Source organism: Bubalus bubalis, chromosome 11 (genome assembly GCF_019923935.1).
Source record: "Bubalus bubalis isolate 160015118507 breed Murrah chromosome 11, NDDB_SH_1, whole genome shotgun sequence".
NCBI classification, from domain to species: domain Eukaryota; kingdom Metazoa; phylum Chordata; class Mammalia; order Artiodactyla; family Bovidae; genus Bubalus; species Bubalus bubalis.
In genome coordinates, this window is record NC_059167.1 from 98595277 (window position 1) to 98614189 (window position 18913).

At 39.8% G+C, this 18913-nt stretch overlaps 2 protein-coding genes across 5 annotated transcripts in view; both read left to right on the plus strand.

Moving 5' to 3' along the window:
* The window catches only part of CCDC112 (coiled-coil domain containing 112), a 63759-nt gene that overhangs the window by 34119 nt on the left and 10727 nt on the right, over window positions 1-18913 (plus strand). For 2 of the 4 annotated variants that reach the window (XR_003112484.3, XR_003112483.3), the window contains one exon: window positions 11652-11774. The gene's annotated coding sequence lies outside the window, so the exon portion shown is untranslated. Of the gene's footprint in view, window positions 1-11651; window positions 11775-12010; window positions 12147-18913 lie in introns of all 4 variants that reach the window. The other 2 variants (XR_006543096.2, XR_006543095.2) reach the window with 2 other exon arrangements.
* Window positions 512-18913, plus strand: part of PGGT1B (protein geranylgeranyltransferase type I subunit beta) — a 54470-nt gene continuing 36068 nt past the window's right edge. Inside the window, exons 1-2 of the mRNA XM_006047270.4 lie at window positions 512-679; window positions 11652-11770. Of these exons, the coding sequence (XP_006047332.1) occupies window positions 540-679; window positions 11652-11770 (259 nt within the window). The 5' untranslated portion in view covers window positions 512-539. The remainder of the gene's footprint in view (window positions 680-11651; window positions 11771-18913) is intronic.

Here is an 18913-nt window from a genome sequence, read left to right on the forward strand (position 1 = left end):
GAAACATCTCTTGTGTAGCGTCGATAATGATTTAATGAGCATTTAGTTATCTCTGTATTAGTTTTGTAGATTTTCTCCATTCAGCTTAAAACTGTGGCCCTCCAAAAATGAATCTGTTGGCAACTCTATACTGACCTATTTCGGTTTTCGTATATACCATCTTCATGTTGTTTAGGGCCCTAATTTTTTCAAAACGACTTTGAAGCTATTGACCTTGCACTTCTTCCCAAAAAATCGAACGAAGATAAAAGTTCTGGAAGGATTTGTCGGCTGAATCTTACAGGGTTTAAGAGGTGTTTCCAAAGCTTTGGGCTTAGAGTACAAAAGGGAAAGATCGTGCCCCACCAAAGGGGAAATCTGAGGGAGAAATTGCCGCGTAAGGCCTTCGGTTGACAGCGTGTAGTTTCAATCGCCAGCTGGGGTGGGGGCGGACGCACGCCCCCTCCCCACGCACGCCGCCTCCCAGGTGTCGCCCCTCGGTTTCCTTCGAGCCGCGCCAACTGCTTCCGGGTCGTCACAGACGTCGTTTCCGTAGCAGTATGGCGGCCACGGAGGATGAGCGGCCGGCGGGGAGCGGAGAGGGAGAGCGGTTGGATTTCCTGCGAGACCGGCACGTGCGGTTCTTCCAGCGCTGCCTCCAGGTTTTGCCTGAGCGCTACTCTTCGCTCGAAACCAGCAGGTAATTGGTAGCTCGCAGTCAGCGGGGCTGACACGGGGCCCGGCCCCTTGAAAGGCGCTGCGGAGCTTGGCGGCTTAGGGGGCGCCCGCAGGGGGCTGCGCCGCAGCCCACTGGGTACTGCCTCGCCTCCCGGGCCGTGGTGCGGTCCCCATTGCTCCCGCGAGCTAAGGCGAGAGGGGTGGGACGAGCTGGAAGTCGCGGGCTTTTGGAATCTTCAGGTTCCGCCCTTTTTCACTTCGCAAACATTTTTTTCCTATCAACTCTGAGCTGCTTCCGCGAGCCTGTGAGTCACTTGGCCTCACTTCTGAGTATAAAGAGTATTTGTTGTCGTATTTTAACTAATAATCTCCAGTGCTTCCCTTGCCTCCGTAAGGTCATTAACTCTTCATTGAATGTCTGTAAGGCGTTCAATGTATAGGAGCGGCAGAGAGCCTCTAAGGTTTCCGTAGATAAGAACTTTCCAGGATTATAAGTCTAAGGATTGGCGTAAAAGGTGCAGTGTTGGTTGGAGCAGCCTGTTAAAGTTTTATTTGCAGTAGTATTGTGAGTTAGGGTTGTCTGAGGACTGTGATCTGGCAGAGGCTAAGAAACTAAAGTAGCCCTTCAGAGTAGAAGTCGGGATGAGAAGAACGAGAGGAGGAGGCGATCTTTGCTCTGCATTGCTGTATTTCAAAGTGAGATTCCAAAGATGCCTTGGACTGGCTTGGAAGAGAAGGCAGATTGGTTTTGCCCTGATCTCTCTCCGTGTTTTCTTAACTGAGCCTGGGGTTAAACGGTTTGACCGTTTCATGACTGGGTCAGTTTGGGAAGTTTTATAGATTACTTCTGCATACACGGTCAAGAAATATTATATAGGTGCTGGAGGACAGCTGAACAAGACACGCAGGCAGTTTCAATAGGGCTTTCAATAGGTTCCTAAACCAGATTTCCTTAGACTTTCCCCAATCACCCTTTCCAAAAGAGTCACCACCTGAAATTATATATTGATTGATTGATTTGTTTAATATCTTTCACACAGGATTGTAGACTTCAGGAAGGCACAGTTTTTGTCTTTCTTGTTTACTTCTATAACACCTGGACTGCTTCATCCAATTTGGTAGCCACATTTGAAAATTTAAATTTGAATTAAAGTTAAATAAAATTTAAAAATCACTTCCTCTGTTTGCAGTAGCTACCACACTTCAAGTGCTCAGTCACCACATTGGCCTGTGGCTTTTGTGTTTCAACATTTCCGTCATCTCAAAAAGTCCTACTGGACAGCGTTGCACTAGATCCTTGACTAATCTGGCCTAAAGGCAGGCAATAAGTACATAATTTTGTTCGGTGATCATTCTGAGCTTAGCCCTGAAAAATAAGCAGATTTTTGCTAAAGAAGGAGTGAAGCATCATTTATATTCCTTTCTCCATCCATGTGCATTGATTGACTAGTAGAGCCTATGTTTTGACCTAAATTAAATTTAGCATTTCCAAAACTCAGTCAATTGATTGGGATGTTTAGAAATATACTGGTAAATCACAGTTTATGATGGTTAATTTTATGTGAATTTAAGGCATTTGAATTGAAAATGTCATCCTGTTTTGACTGTTGAACAGTTGAACTTTGCTTGTAGCTACCACAGGTCTGTGTTGCTTTTTCAAAATGCCACTGTGTTTGATCTCTTTAAAATTCAGTAAGGACAAAACCATATAGACTAATGTATGTTGGCAGTAAACTCTAATCTTGCTCATAGCATAAGTAAAGCAGCAAAAATTATCTGATTAAACAATTAACTTCAATTGATTTAATAACCATATAATCTTAGAATTTACACCAGGCATTGTGTATTAGATAACAGATATGTAATATACTGTGCTAGGAAAGAAGTATTAATTATATTCTTTTTATGCTTCATGTTTGTTACCTAATCACTTCGGATTTTTTAATGGCTCAGTTAATAACCACATTTAAGATACTCTGCACATACTGGTTTTTGTAGTGATTTTTTAGCAGTTTTTCAGTATTTCTTGATTCAAACTTTTTACTCTCCTTAGTTCAGCATTAAATCCTTTTGTGGTGTATGTGATTCATAACTGACTTTAAGATGCTTGTGAAAGAAGCTTCAACTTTTTAAGCAAAGGGGATCAGTCACAAAATTTTTACTTAAGATAAAACAGCGTGTTAACTAAGTCCTAACTGTTAGCTAGTATTGTAGTTAAATTCCACAAGCATTTATTGAGGGGCTGCCATGTGTCTGGGTATGAGGATATGGTGTAAAGCAGCAGTACCCGAGCTATTTGGCACCAGGGACCCAGGTTCGTGGAAGATGATTTTCTGTGGACGGAGGGGAGTGGGGAGGGATTCGATGCAGGATTCGAGAACACTACATTTATTGTGCAGTTTATTCCTATTATGATATCAGCTTCAACTCACATCACCAGGCATTAGATCCTAGAGGTTGGGGACCCCCGGAACCTACGATTCAGGTGTTCTTGTGTTCATTTCTTTTTACTGATAGATAGGAAGCAGCTGACTCCTAGGAAGGCTACTATTGAACTAGATATTTAGACTCTTTTTTTCTGACACATCATTTTGGCAAAATCATTTCTCTCTCTCTTTTAGCCTGACCAATAGAATAATTTTATTTTTATTTTATTTTTCTAATAGTGGCTTTATGAAAATTAAAAGGTTCACTCAAAGTTTTTCTTTTATCTTCTGAAAAGTGGTAGTTACTAGTTAACTCAGGTGAATATAGACCTTGGATTGTGAGCTTTATCAATGAGCAGGTTTCTTTTCATGAATGGTTTAGAGAGCTTTTTGGTTATGTGATATTGTTGCCATTTGTGTTTGGGCAGTGGGCATTAGAATAGGCCTTTTTAAATTGAGAAGCAAAATATTGACCATATTCTATTATGTTATTTTTACAGATCCAGCTCTTCTAGAAGGGTTTAGACAATTCGTTTTGTTTTTAAGACATTTACAAAGTGTTTCTATTCTGGTGTCCCCCATATCCCCTGTGTATCCTGTGATGTCACCACTTAGCCACCTACAGACTTCTCTGTCCTTTGGTTCCCTCCCTTATCTGAAGTATATCACAGTCTGACAGTGTGACTCTCAATCAGTGATAATGGGGTGCTTATAAAAATACACATACCTGAGGCCCCTCCCCAGATCTGCTGCGTCGGACTTTCTTGTGGGCTTGGGAGTCTAGCAGCATAGTAGGCATCCCAGGTGGCTCTCATGCCCACTAAAATTTGAGACAGTTTGCCTAATAGAAGAAACAAAAGTACAAACAGATGATTGCAGCAGTGCGCCCCAACTCTAACGTGCATGTGACTCACCTGGGGGTCTTGTCAAAATGCAGATTCTCAGGGTGTAGGTCTGGGCGGGGTCTAAGGTGCTGCGGCTGCAACAGGCTCCCAGGTGAGGCTGAGGCTGCTGACCCCTGCCGCCCCACTGTGAGTTTGTTCGCACAAAGGTTGTGATCGTCACAGGGCATTCTGGAAGCACCTGTGTAATTCCACCCAAAGAGAGACTCAGAGAAGAGTCTAGTCTGAGGCTTCTTGGAAAAAGGTAACCCTGGAGCTAAATATTAAATGTGTTGAGTTTTCATGTAAGTGGGTGGATTATAGGCAAAAGGACGACAAAGACAATAAAGATAGATAGGCGAGTGTTGACCAGAGCGTCGTCAGTCAGTTCTCTTAATAGTGGTTCAAAATGTTAGGCAGGTATGGTTAGAATTTAGTATGGAGGGGTAGGTGTGGACTTTGCCATGTCAAGAAACTGGGAACTAAATATCATGTGAGTGATGGGAAGTTGCCAAGCAGTGAGTCTTCCTGGTTAGATAAGCACTTCAGAGTGATCACTAGACTTGAGATAGGTTATTATATTAAGTGGGACAAGACCAGAACCAGAGTCATCAGTAGTGACTGAAGCTGTTGCAGTCATCCAGGAGCCAGGTCCTGGGATAGCAGAAATAGGAATAGAAAGGAGAGGATGAAGAAGGAAGGAGGAATCCCAGAATTCTAGGGTTGAAACTGCCAACTAGAGAACAAGAGGCAGAAGGATATAGGTACTTCGTAATTTTCCCCACAAATTTAACCTGCTTAAGTTTAGGATGTTTGTCTTATTTATTTTTGTCATGACATCTAGTCTGTAGTGGTAAAGAATCTGCCTGCAATGCGGGAGACCTGGGTTCGATCCCTGGGTTAGGAATATCCCCCTGGAGAAGGGAACAGCTACCCATTCCAGTATTCTGGCCTGGAGAATTTCATGGACTGTATATATAGTCCATGGAGTGGCCGAGTCAGACACGAATTTCACTTCTAGTCTGTAGTAGATATTCAGTAAACATTTCTTATTAAAAATTAGTTTGCAGGAGAAATTTTATTTTGCATGTTAATTCCAAAAATGTGTGACTGTTCTTGAAAATATTTATAGGCTGAGCTATTATAGTTATAGGCTATATATTTATAGGCTATGTATTTATAGCTATTATATTTATAGGCTGAGCTATTATAGTTATAATAGCTAACTATTATAATTTAGTTATAAATTGACTCTAAATAGTCAATTTATAGGCCTATATTTAAGCGTAAAATATAGGCTGAAATATTTTAATATCTTGAAAATATTTCAAGATATTTTCAATATCTTGAAAATTACTGTTTCAAGATATTATAAATGAAGAATCGGCTTAAAATTGTGGAAATCACGAATCTTTCTACCATCCATTCATAATTATTTATTGGTGCTTCTATGTACTGTATATTTTAACTTCATGATTCTTTCTAATGTATACTACCAGACTCTCCATTTCCACTGTTAATTTTATCAGCAGTGGTGCTTCTGTTTCTTAATGTAACTGTTTGTTTATAATTAAGAGCTCTTCGGCAGCATGATTTTGGCCATGTTGTTGTCCTCACTAATTTGTGTCTGACTCTTTTGTGACCCCATGGACTCCTGCCTGCCAGACGCCTCTGTCCATGGGGTTTCCCAGCAAGAACACTGGAAGGGGTTGCCATTTTCTTCTCCAAGGGATCTTCCCCGACCCAGGGATCGAACCTGAGTCTCCTGTGTTGGCAGTCAGGTTCTTTACCACTGAGCCACCAGGAAAGCCCTGGTTTGGCCATAGCCCCACCTTAGATCTAGCCAGGAATGCAGTCTATTGTTGAAGATGCTGGTAGATGTCAGTAAAGAAATTTGTAAAAAGTAGCAGAGCAAGTGACCCAAAATTTGAGAATCTAGTCAACTCCCATGAAAAGAAAGTGAAGTATTACTCAGCCATTAAAAAGAATACATTTGAATCAGTTCTAATGAGGTGGCTGAAACTGGAGCCTATTATACAGAGTGAAGTAAGCCAGAAAGAAAAACACCAATACAGTATACTAACTCATATATATGGAATTTAGAAAGATGGTAACAATAACCCTATGTACGAGACAGCAAAAGAGACACTGATGTATAGAACAGTCTTATGGACTCTGGGAGAGGGAGAGGGTGGGAAGATTTGGGAGAATGGCATTGAAACATGTAAAATATCATGTATGAAACGAGTTGCCAGTCCAGGTTCGATGCACGATACTGGATGCTTGGGGCTAGTGCACTGGGATGACCCAGAGGGATGGTATGGGGAGGGAGGAGGGAGGAGGGTTCAGGGTGGGGCACACATGTATACCTGTGGCGGATTCATTTGATATTTGGCAAAACTAATACAATTATGTAAAGTTTAAAAATAAAATTAAAAAAAAAAAAGAAAAGAAAGTTGCTCGGTCGTGTCCAACTCTTTGCGAACCTGTGGACTATATAGTCCATGAGATTCTCCAGGCCAGAATACTGGAGTGGGTAGCCTTTCCCTCCTCCAGGAGATCTTTCCCAACCCAGGGATCGAATCCAGATCTTCCACATTGCAGGTGGATTCTTTACCAGCTGAGCCACAAGGGAAGCCCAAGAATACTGGAGTGGGTAGTCGATCCCTTCTCCAGCAGATCTTCCTGACCCAGGAATAGAATTAGGGTCTCCTGCATTGCAGGCGGATTCTTTACCAACTGAGTTATTAGGGAAGCCCTGATCCCTAACTCCCATAAGTCAGTGTTCCTGGTATACCCCAAATGATAATTCACTTGCTCTGACCTGATGGTACAATACTCAGATAGTAGCATAGGAAAATCATATCACAGCTGGTCCTTGAGCAGCTTGGGGCTTGGGGCCCAGGGTGTGCAGTGGAATATCAGAGGCCAGGCTCTCCTTACCAGAGGTTCCACAACTTCAGATTGTGTGTAGTACACTGTAGTACACATTTACTGGGAAAAAAAAATCAGCATATAAGTGGACCGATGCAGTTCAAGCTTGTATTCAAGAGTCAAATAGTAGTATGGCTAGATTTTTCCCCCCCACTGCACAGAATGTTTTTCCTTTTTTCTTTTGGTTTTATTTAATTCTTATTTCTTTTGTGCTGTTTTCTAAGCCTGAAAACAGTTGTTCTTAAGTCTAAAAAATGTGAGGCCTCTTGGAAGCATCATTTAGTTCATGTCTCTTACCTGCAAATTGATCTGCTGGTGAAGGAACTTGATCGGGCTCAGGGGGAGTGGGGTGGAGATGTTACTTCTTCATCCATATAAGATTAAACTTTTTATATGTAATGTTCAGAGTAGGAGAACGGGCAGGAAGACATGGCTTACTTTGGTTTTTCAGGCTATAGACTCAGAGTTCAATTCTGGGGGAAAGAAGAAAGGAAGAAAACAGACAGATGCACTCTGAAGAAGTAATAAAGTAAAAAGTACTTCCCTGGCCTCATCTTAGGAGCATGTACTGGGCGCAGTCACCCCTCTAGATGCCTGCACCAAGACAGGTTGCCTGATGGTCTCTACCCCAGGCACCATAAAACCTCACATTATTTCTCCCAGAGGCCCCCAGCCCAGAATTCCTTCTTATTCCCTAGGAATTATTTAATTATCTCGCTCTCAGAGTTTTAGGACTACTTGAGAACTCTAGTATGGTCCCCAAAAGAATATTTTCTTATTATCTTATCTTAGAGGAAGGCTGGATGTTTGCTCCAAAGGCTTCTTGGTTCTATTCTGCCAGCCACTGCTGAATGCTAAATTTGATAAACAGTCTTTTCACTATAGTGCTGTTAATCCTATAAACCTTAGTCTAAAGTGCTATGGGTTGAAAATGCTGGACTTTAAGAAGCCTTTAATAAGTATACAAGGTTTTAAAATAGTTTACCATCAGATGACTGATTTCCATACCATAGTACAAGTATAATTTTAAAAGATTCAGGTAACACTTGCATGCAGATAACCGTAAGACTTGAGAGCAGAGTTTCTAGACCTCAGCACTTGTGACATTTTGGTCCAGATGCTTCTTTTTCGAATGGTGCTGCCTTGTGCATCATAGCAGCGTACCCCACTTGACCAACTGGATAGCAAGGGGCACCCTTCTCTAGTGATGAGAACCAAACTGTCTTCAGGATGGCCGCTTGGGAGCAGTGTTGGCCCAGTGCAGCATCACTGTGCTGTAAGCCTTGCTGCCCACTAGAGTCAACCGAGAAGCTCACTGCTTTCCATCCCCACTCACCCACGCCCCAGCTTCCAGACCCTGCCTTCCGTCTAGGATTTCTGATTTCCTTGCTGTGTAGTGAGGTCTCGGCCTCCGGGATTTGCTGCTGGTGTGGTGTTTGTCTTTACGCCGATTCCAGTTGCGCCATACTTGAGAAACACCCTTTGACTCAGAGCCCCTTCAGCGGTTTCCGTTGGTGATCCAGCACTGAAATCTGAAGTAAGTTACCTGAGTTCTTTGGATTTTATTATCTTGAGCTAGAAAACGAAAGAGATGGACTGGATGACTTCTGCTTTTAATTTAAAAAATAATACCTACTTATTTTTACAGCCCCTTGTTTACGTTTTTCTGTAACATATTTTAGTAACGGGAAGATCATTGTTCTCTCAACGTCTTCACGTTGTCTCTCACTTACATCTCTCTTCATTTTGCTTAAAGGCTCCGCCAGCAATGCGGGCTAGGCAGGATCAGTCCCTGGGTCAGGAAGATCCCCTGGAGGAGAGTGCGGCAGCCCACCCCAGGAGCCTGGCGGGCTAGATAGTCCATGGGGTCACAAAGAGTTGGACACGACTGAAGTGACTGAGCACATAGTAATGATTTAATAAACTAAATTATTGGATGCCTTATTTTACCTGACTGTAGTCATTCACTTTATAGATTTCAGCAAAACTGAACCCAGTGATAGCTCTCCAGGAGGGTTAGATGTAATATTGCAGGTCCTTTATTTGTTAGTTAATTCTGTAAATTATTTGACTGCATATCAATGCACAAGGCAGATCTTATCTCATGAAACATAATTTTCATCAAGAGAAGTGACTTTCAAATGTGGGTACCGTTAGGTAGAAATTTTCCCCACGTCTAAAGCATTTGGTTTTAGAGAAGTGGTTGGGGGTGGGGGTGGTGGAGATTGCCAACCAGTGAAAAGGCCTGTAGTGTTAAGACGGTGAATGTTAGCGCTATCCCTTCAGATCAGGAAATACCAATAGCAGTAGCTTCCATTTATTTAGTGCTTGCTTGTGAGCAGGTAAGCACAATAACTGTGTGAAGTGCAGTGATTTACAGGTAAGGAAGCTGACTTAGAAAAGACTTAGAAAGGGTTAGGTAACTTAACCAGATTACAGATGGATGGAAATTGGCCAACCGAGGATTTGAAGCTAGCTCATTTGACTGCACATCTGAGCTCTCAACTACTGCTTCCCACATAAAGGGGTTCCACTCCCCTTCATTTATTCCTGATCTTACTCAGATAAATCACCTCTCTAATTCAAGTGGATCTCAGTGACTTGTTGGAATTAAACTGAGATAATAAATGAGAAATTTTGTAGGTCAGTGCCTGCTGCTGCTGCTAAGTTGCTTTAGTCGTGTCCGACTCTGTGTGACCCCATAGACGGCAGCCCACCAGACTCCTCTGTCCCTGGGATTCTCCAGGCAAGAACACTGGAGTGGGTTGCCATTTCCTTCTCCAGGTCAGGGCCTAATACATAATAATAATCTCTCAATGGGCTTCCCTTGTGGCTCAGCTGGTAAAGAATCCACCTGCAATGTGGGAGACCTGGGTTCAAGTCTGGGTTGGGAAGATCCCCTGGAGAAGGGATAAACTACCCACTCCAGTAGTCTGGTCTGGAGAAGTCCATGGACTATATATAGTCCATGGATTCGCAAAGAGTCAGACACAACTGAGCGACTTTCACTTTCCACTTTCCAATCTCTAGATAATGTAAGTCTCCCAGAGTGTCTTCTTGAATATACCAATATCTCACTAGTTTTAATTTTTTGGTTGGAATTAAAGCTTTGGTTGGAATTAAATTGCTCTCTGATTTCTCCTCCTGTTATCTAATGGATGCCAGCCTTTTCAACCAGGGATTAGAGAGAGAATTATACCCTTTAAAAAAATGAGTGACTATTTTTCCATTTCTCCTAAAGTTAGTAATACCATTCTAAATGCAGAGAAGAGAGGTTAATTATATATAGTGATTGCCTTAGTGCATTAAGGCTTAATTTTCTCTTGGGATCTCTATAAAAGGTTATAGAATGTACTGAGTGGCTCTGCAAGAAGACTTTAGACCAGATAATTTGAAGTACTAGTTTGTCAGTGTTAGTCATAGGAATTATTAGAATGTGGAAATGAGATAACCATGTTCAATCAGACAACACCATAGAATGCATCTCAACAGGAAAGGAACTATATATGTAACAAACTCTTCATGTAAAAAGCAACCACTGTGGGGGCCAGTTTTTATATGAGAGTACAGGCTTAGCTTTCTGAGTTAGCACACAATCTTGGAGGGGAAGGATTTTGCTTTAGAGTGTTCCATTTCATCAAAGACTGTTCATTTCTAGGAAATGGGAGTTAAAATGCGTTTGCATTTTTAGTGTTCCTTGTTCCCCCTTTTTTCCCAAGGGATCAAATTATTTATAAACAAATTTGAATAATGATAGATTTATTCTAACATCCTTAAAAATTAAGCACCAGGTATAAGCATAACTGCAGATGGTGACTGTAGCCATGAAATTAAAAGACGCTTGCCCCTTGAAGGAAAGTTATTACCAACCTAGACAGCATGTTGAAAAGCAGAGACATTACTTTGCCAACAAAGGTCCGTCTAGTCAAAGCTATGGTTTTTCCAGTAGTCACGTATGGATGTGAGAGCAGGACTATAAAGAAAGCTAAGCGCCGAAGAATTGATGCTTTAGAACTGTGGTGTTGGAGAAAACTCTTGAGAGTCCCTTGGACTTCAAGGAGATCAAACCAGTCAATCATAAAGGAAATCAGTCCTGAATATTCATTGGAAGGACTGATGCTGAAGCTGAAACTCTTAATACTTTGGCCACCTGATGTGAAAAACTGACTCCTTGGCAAAGACCCTGATGCTGGGAAAGATTGAAGGCAGGAGGAGAAGGGGATGACAGAGGATGAGATGGTTGGATGGCATCACCAACTCAATGGACATGAGTTTGAGTAAGCTCCGGGAGTGATGGACAGGGAAGCCTGACGTGCTGCAGCCCATGCGGTGGCGAAGAGTCAGACATGACTGAGCAACTGAACTGATAAATTGCTCTTGGCGAATCAGTGAAAATTGAGATTTGTATATATTTTCCATCCTTTTGGCCTTATATATACTGACTAGGTGCATGGAATTCTTTCTCAGTTCTACTTTTAGCCTTTAGGTTGCTCATAACCTGGCTTCAGTGAATTCATGTATACTTCAGATGAGTAGGATTGAGTTCTTAAGCCTTAAACATCCCTTTATTAGAAATTAAAACAAAGATTTGATTGATATTATTAAATTATAAGACTAAATTGGGTTTTTCTGTTTTCACAAGTTGGGGCTATTGTTTAAATTATTGTAAAGTTAGAATGAGTTTATTATTTTTCTGAAACAGAAAGACTTCATTGGTTTGATAAGATGGAATTTTATATTTTTTTCTTTTTAGGTTGACTATTGCATTTTTCGCACTCTCTGGGCTGGATATGTTGGACTCCTTAGATGTGGTGAACAAGGATGATATAATAGAGTGGATTTACTCCCTGCAGGTCCTTCCCACAGAAGACAGTGAGTGAGTTTTTAGCATTTTATTTTTAGTGTGACTAGCTGTACCTAGCGTAACACGTGTGTTGGACTCGGAAATCTTCGTGTACTCACAAACCATTATCATATTGGGTTGGCTGAAAAGTTCGTTCGGGTTTTTCGTGACATCTTATAGAAAAACACGAACAAACTTTTCGGCCAACCCAGTATTTTATTCATCTGCGTTTTCCTTGTAATGCGACACTCCCTTTCTGTTTGAGCAAGGTGCTGACCAAGGTAGGCATCGTGCCTTGCGACGACTGCTCAGAGGTTGAACGGGGATTCGCAATTTGTGCACCGTCCTGCTGTGCATGTCCACCCTGACATCTGCTCGACGACTTGTATTCCACATTTATGTTTGGTTAGTTTTGTAGCATTCACTCTGTTTTTCATTCTCAGCCATTCTTTTTGTCTCTTCACTGAAAAAAAACTTGCCATAAAAAGTTTCATTCCAGCCTCTTAACGATTTTCCCTGCTAATGTTCCATTAGTGTTTCTTTAATGGTTTCTTAGAACTCTTGGTTATACTTCAGTCATTTTTATGGTTCTTAAAACTTTATATATTTTGATCAATTAATTATCAGAATTCATAAATTACTGATCAGCTAAATACACACAAGTTTTATAAACTCTGTTGTTCACTCCATTAAGTTTAAAGTATCGAATATTGATTTAACTTATAAATATTAGAAATGCTAACATTGAGTTGGATTAGATCAAGCCCAAATAAACTCCCAGAAAGTCATGTACTTCTTATGTGTGATCACTGCTTACTTTTCTTTTATGAGTCAGCATTTATAATTTAATGATGTGGTTCATTGGTTGGAATAATCTCACCCAGGTAAGCTTTGGGGAAAAAATAAACCAAAGCTTTATTTAGAAAGAAAGAGCTTTGATCTATTAGCAGATGCCATTTGGACATAGTTTGAGCTTTCTACTGTATTATTCTTGAAGTTTGTAGTGTTTGTTTATAATTTTAAAAAGTCTTTGCCTATTAATGAATTCTTGTTAAAAAATGATTAGGCAGTTTTAGATCTTTCAGAATTCTGATATAAATATCTAATTCTTTTTCACCAATGACATGAAGCAGCATATGTGATATACTGATGAGTATAGATTCTGACATGTTGCTGAGTAGTATTTATTGAATGTTCTGCTAAGAATACTCTGCTAAACTTGTACAGAGGGACTGTTGTAAACTATGAGATACGGTTCTCATTCTCTAGGAGCTTGTGGCTAAGGTGAGGTTAATTTCTAGTCACATGCAAAATGGAAGTAATTTGTATTTTCCTTTTTAATCAGAATTTTTTTTTTTTCACTAGTCTGAGTGAAAGTCTGAAATTTTTTAAAAAGTTAGATATTAATCTTAAACAGATGTAAGGTAGTTTTGTTACAGATTATGTGTGATTTTTGTTTGTTTACTAACAGTGCATGTCCTAATTATAAATTGTTGTTTCCTAAATATATTTCACATAGTACAGATAGGAAATTATACACTGTGGTATATAGCAAAGCTATTCTATAAGAAGTTTGTGCTAAAATATATTACTTTTAGACATTACTTATGATACTCATTTCCTTGGAATAAAATAGCTATGGTCCCTCTAGAAATGTAGGAAACCCATGCTATAGGTTACAATTATCAGAACACTAGTCATTTTTTTCATTGTACTTTCTTTTATATTTTTATCTGCCTTTAAGGACTGTTTGCTGGCTTCATGATTGAGCTAATTAATACTATATTCTTTTTGAAGGCTTCTTACTTTTCTCATTTGATCTTCTATTGCAAGAGCCTTGCCAACTGTCATCTGAAACTGTCCCATTATCTCTGATAATTGTGTTAGCTGTGCACTCACTAGAATGACCAAAATGAGAGAGGTGGAAAATAACAAATGTTGAAGAGAATGTTGCACAACTGTAACTATTTTATAGCTACTGTTTGGCAGTATTTACTAAAATGCAACAAAGTTACTAAATTTACAAATTTACTAAAATGCAACAAATGTGCATTCTGTGACAGCAGTTCTGCTCCCTAGTATGTACCCCGGAGAAGGCAATGGCACCCCATTCCAATACTCTTGCCTGGAAAATCCCATGGATGGAGGAGCCTGGTGGGCTGCAGTCCATGGGGTCGCTAAGAGTCTGACACGACTGAGCGACTTCCCTTTCACTTTTCACTTTCATGCATTGGAGAAGGAAGTGGCAACTCACTCCAGTGTTCTTGCCTGAAGAATCCCAGGGACAGGGGATCCTGGTGGGCTGCCGTCTATGGGGTCACACAGAGTCAGACACGACTGAAGTGACTTAGCAGCAGTAGCAGCAGTATGTAGCCAACCAGAAATGAAAAAATGTGTTCTCCAAAAGATATGTACTAGAATGGTCATTCATAGCAGTATTTTTCACAGGAGCCCAGAGTAGGAATATGCAAACTACCCATCACTGGTGTTGTAGATCAGTGATGTATCGGAATTCACACGCTGGATCACTGTACAGTCATGGGAAAGGACAGTTTAGACCTACATACAAAAATTTGGATAAATGTCGCAAACATATTTTGTGATAAAGAAATAAATAGTATATTATTCTATTAATACAAAGTAAAAATGTCAGTAAAGCCAATCTGAGCCTTTGAGGAGTGCCAAGAAGGAAGCAGGATGGGCTTCTTGGGTGCTGGTCATGTACTTTTTCCTGAGCAGAGAGCTGGTTATACAGGTAAGTTTACTTTGAAGAAGTTCATTAAGCTGTTTATTATACTTTGATGAAAGTTTAAAATTTTTTTGAATTTGGGTGTATTTACCATCTCTTTTGAGATCCATCAGAATTCTCTTTCCCATTGTACTTTCAACTCCATGTACTTCATAGATTGAAGCCTATTGCTAATTTTTTACTTTTTTAGTCATTGCTGCTTAACTGTTGCTTAAAATATTTTTGCTTATGTCTGAATTGTAGACTTCTGGAGGGCAGTGAATGAACCTGTCTTAGATTTTTTTTCTCTTCTCATGCGTAGTGCATCACTGCGTATCAGCAGTTGTTGGACTGTAAATGACTTATACCTTTTCTTATTTTTTTTCTTTTCTGTATTTTCACATTTAGCCTACAGCATCCTCTGGCTCCTCAAATATTTTCACATTTGTAGGGCATTTGCAAGCTGAATAGAATGCTTTCTATAACTCATAACTCTCTATTTGTCCTACTTTGTGATATCACATAAAATCCTAGGGGACTCAAAAATCTTAAAAGTGTTAAACAGAACCCAGAGACCATAAAGGAAAGATTTGGCAGATTTGATTAAATAAATATTTTTAAATGTGACATAGTGAAAGATAAAGTTGGATGAATAACAGACTTGGAGGAAATTGTGCCACTGTATATACCAGACAAAATATTAATATCAGAACTGTAAGAAGTTGTTAAAAGATGGAGGAAAAGATGACACACTGCCACTCAGAAATGAGGGATGTGTGAATAGGCACCTCACGAAAGAAGCGCATGTAGGCATTAGATACATGAAGGGAGGGTCGACTGACACTAGACATTAGGGAGATGCAGTAGAAGCAAGAATAGTAACATTATTTTTTACCTAACACATCAATTTACTGAAAGGGTTTTAAAAGTTGGTAAGAATGTGGGGAAAGGAGCACTTTAATACTCTGTTGGTGGAAGTAAAAATTGTTGTAGCCTTTGGAAGGGCATTTTAGGAGTGTGAGTCTTTGCCCTCACCTGTCCTTGTGTGTGTTGTATCTAGTTAAATAATGGTCCCCCAAAGGCATATGCACCCAGAACCTCAGAGGGTGACTGCATTTGGAAGCATAATTGGGAAGCATAATTAGGGTAAGGAGCTCAAGAAGAGTGACTGGTGTCCTTCAGAGAGAACGGAAGGGAGCTACTCACAGAGGACAGGCCATGTGAAGGCAGACGCAGAGCTCAGGGGTGGGTCCGCGTGGTAAAGAGCATCAGGAATGCCCACCAGAAACTCAAGAGGGAGTATACACTGGGCTTTCCCTCAGAGCCCTCGGAAGGAGCCAACCTGCTGACAACTTGATTTTGAACTCCTGGGCTCTACAGCCACGAGAGAATACATTTCTGTTGTTAATACATTTCTGTTGATTAAAGCCTCCAGGTTAGTGGTAAGTTGTTGCTAACCTCAGGAACCTAGTACATGTGCACAGAACTCTGTGTAGACGGATGTGTTGGCATTGTTTGTTACAGTAATACGTCAGAAACAGTAAGTATCCACCAAAAATGAAACAGTTAAATAAGCTGTAGGCCAGTAATGAGTACTCCCCCGCAGTAAGGTGATTGAGGTAGATCTGTATATGTACTTAGATGAAACTGTTCATCAGATGCAGTTAAATGATAAATACCAACATGTACAGGGGTGTTTTGTTTTAATAACCTATTAACATCAGTGTATAGGAAAAGCTCCAAAAGCATACATAGACAGCCTTTGTGGAGGGGGAACTAGATGAGAACAGAGGTAGGGGATGGCTGGATAAGGTACTTTTGTTGTATTCTACAGTTCTGCATTATTTGAATGCTGACAATAAATATTCTGTATTTTAAAAATTTGAGTTAAGAAATCTTTATCTCAGCCTCTCTTCAAAACACAACACAAATAAAAACTAAGCCAATTTATATGACTGTACACAAATATTGACATTTTACTACTGGCAGGAACAATTCAGTGCATTATTTAACACTTTGTAGTTTTCAAATACATCATCACATTGTTCTTCCCTCAGTCTGCCTTTCCCAGAAGTCGGGCAGATATTGAAAGGAAGAGTGAGTGAGAGGCCTGCCCGAGGTCACACACAAATGTCAGTGAGAGTCAGACTGGAATCCCTGGCTTCTGACTCCAGGTCCCCATGCTGCTATACTGGGAAAGTATATAGTCCCTTGTGGAAACTGTCCTGTGTGGCAATTAAGTACCTTGTAAATATTTAATCACAATTACCCCTGGCCATCGATTTAATCCTAGGAGTGTAAAGATCCCAGTGGTATCCTAGTAATAAGTGTGCGGTCAGACCATTGGAGGGTTGGGGCCCTTCTCATCAATGTCAGGAAGTATTTAGGGAACACCAGGAATCAGCCCGGCGACTTTGTTACCCTCTCTGACCAGGGGCACAACCAGACAATTTTGGAGCTAGAACAAAACAAGGAATATTATAGTCCATCAGTTTACAAGTAGATGTTAAGATCCAGAGAGAGTATCCAGAGAGAGTAATCATTTGTCCACAGTAATATAACTAGTTAATGTTAGAAGCAAAGTTAGAATACGGCTTTCTGTTTCTCATTTTCAGGTTTCCCTATACTGATCCCATGCTTTGAGTGCTCTTTTTATCATGTGTATTTTTCTGTGAGATAAGAATTTTTTCATGAGAACTCTGAGGCTGTCTTATGTGTCTAAAGGAAAATAAATCTGGTATCTCTTCCTTAATAGAGCTCATAAAAATTAGAATTAAGTCTTTGGAAATGTAGATAAAGTGGTTTAATATTAAAATGTAAAATGTTCAATGATTTCAATTTTTTAGTAGACTTTCAGTGAGTTTGCTTCCTTTTTTTATTTTAAACAACATGCTGGAAATGTAAGTATAGTTTCATGTGGCTAAACTGAGCGTTAGAAATTTTAGAAATTATAGAACACTTGTTTGGGAGGCATTGTAGATCAAGAATTCTGTGTAAAGGTAGTGTCCCAGTCATGGGTTGGTTTATGTCCCCGGCGGCCCTTAGTCACTTATCTGGTATGCTGTGTCACAAGTCTTTTCACAGCCCACCTGCAGTTCCAAATTCTCAGCTTACTGTTTTGTTGGATAAAATGCTATTAAATTTCAAATTTCTATGAAAGAAAATCCCCCACCTGCCTTCTCTTTAACTGGTCTAGGTCCTATTCTAAAACTAATCTGTGGAATTTAGGAAATAGATACAAAAAACATTTTTTAAGCTATGTAGCATTTTATTTACCTTGTGTGGATCTTTATTGACATCCCTTAACAGGAGTCATATAAGATATGTTCTTTTACTAGGAAACCTTGTGCTTCTTGAGACCTGTGAGAAATTATTTCTATAGCCATAAAATGTAAATGTCTACTTTTACATTAAAAAAAAAATCACCATATTCACTTGAATTCTTTTTGCATAGTGCAATAACAGAACTTTGAAAATGAAAATTAGAAAGTTACGAACATAACCAAAACAAGTTTTGGATTATATAAGCAGCGCAACACCACTAGTGATGTGATATTTTAGCTTGAGTTATCTTTTATTGGCAGCATTTAAATATAATATTTTATGTATTTTTATTTTGTCTCAATAAAATTTTCTCTTTAAAAGAGGGCAAATGCATTTTCTTATGAAAAGCAAAGTAACTCTTCTGACTAAAATAAATCTTTTTAAACTCTCATTAAAGTTTTACATTCTGTGAGTTTCTTTGCTTTTTAGAGAATATCTGAAAACATTGTCTTTATGATGCTTGGCATGGCTGGTGTTTCTTTGAGTTTAGTAGCCAAATCCTAAGTTGTAAGTCAGATACGACCCAGTCATCAAGCAGAAGTCAGCTTTGTAGCTTAATACTTATCTTTAATGTGCAAGCATGCAGATAAAGGGATTTTTTTTCTTTATGATTGATAGCTAAACATGTTTTATTCTTTAATACATCTCTCTACATACTTGGCCTTCCTTGGTGACCGAGTGGTAAAGAACCTACCTGCCAATACAGGAGACATGGGTTTGATCGCTGGCTCAAGAAGAAATGGCAACCCACTCCAATATTCTCACCTGGAGAATCCCAGGGACAGAGGAGCTTGGTGGGCTACAATCCACGGGGTTGCAAAAGAGTTGGACATGTCTTAGTGACTAGACAACAACTACATACTCACATATAAATACCCATATGTATATTACACCCATTCATAGTCCCATTTTTGCTGCTGCTCCTTTTTCTTTCTGTTGACCCAGTTTCATTTTTTAAGTAATCTGGGTTTTTATGATGCGTAGCTGTCTAAGCTACTTCCATATAACATGGTAAACTAGTTAGACTTTATGGATGTATTCACCAAATCACTGGTTCTCAATTCTGACTGTGTAATAAGGCAGGGATTATTTTTCTTTCTTATATGTATTAGTTCAGGCC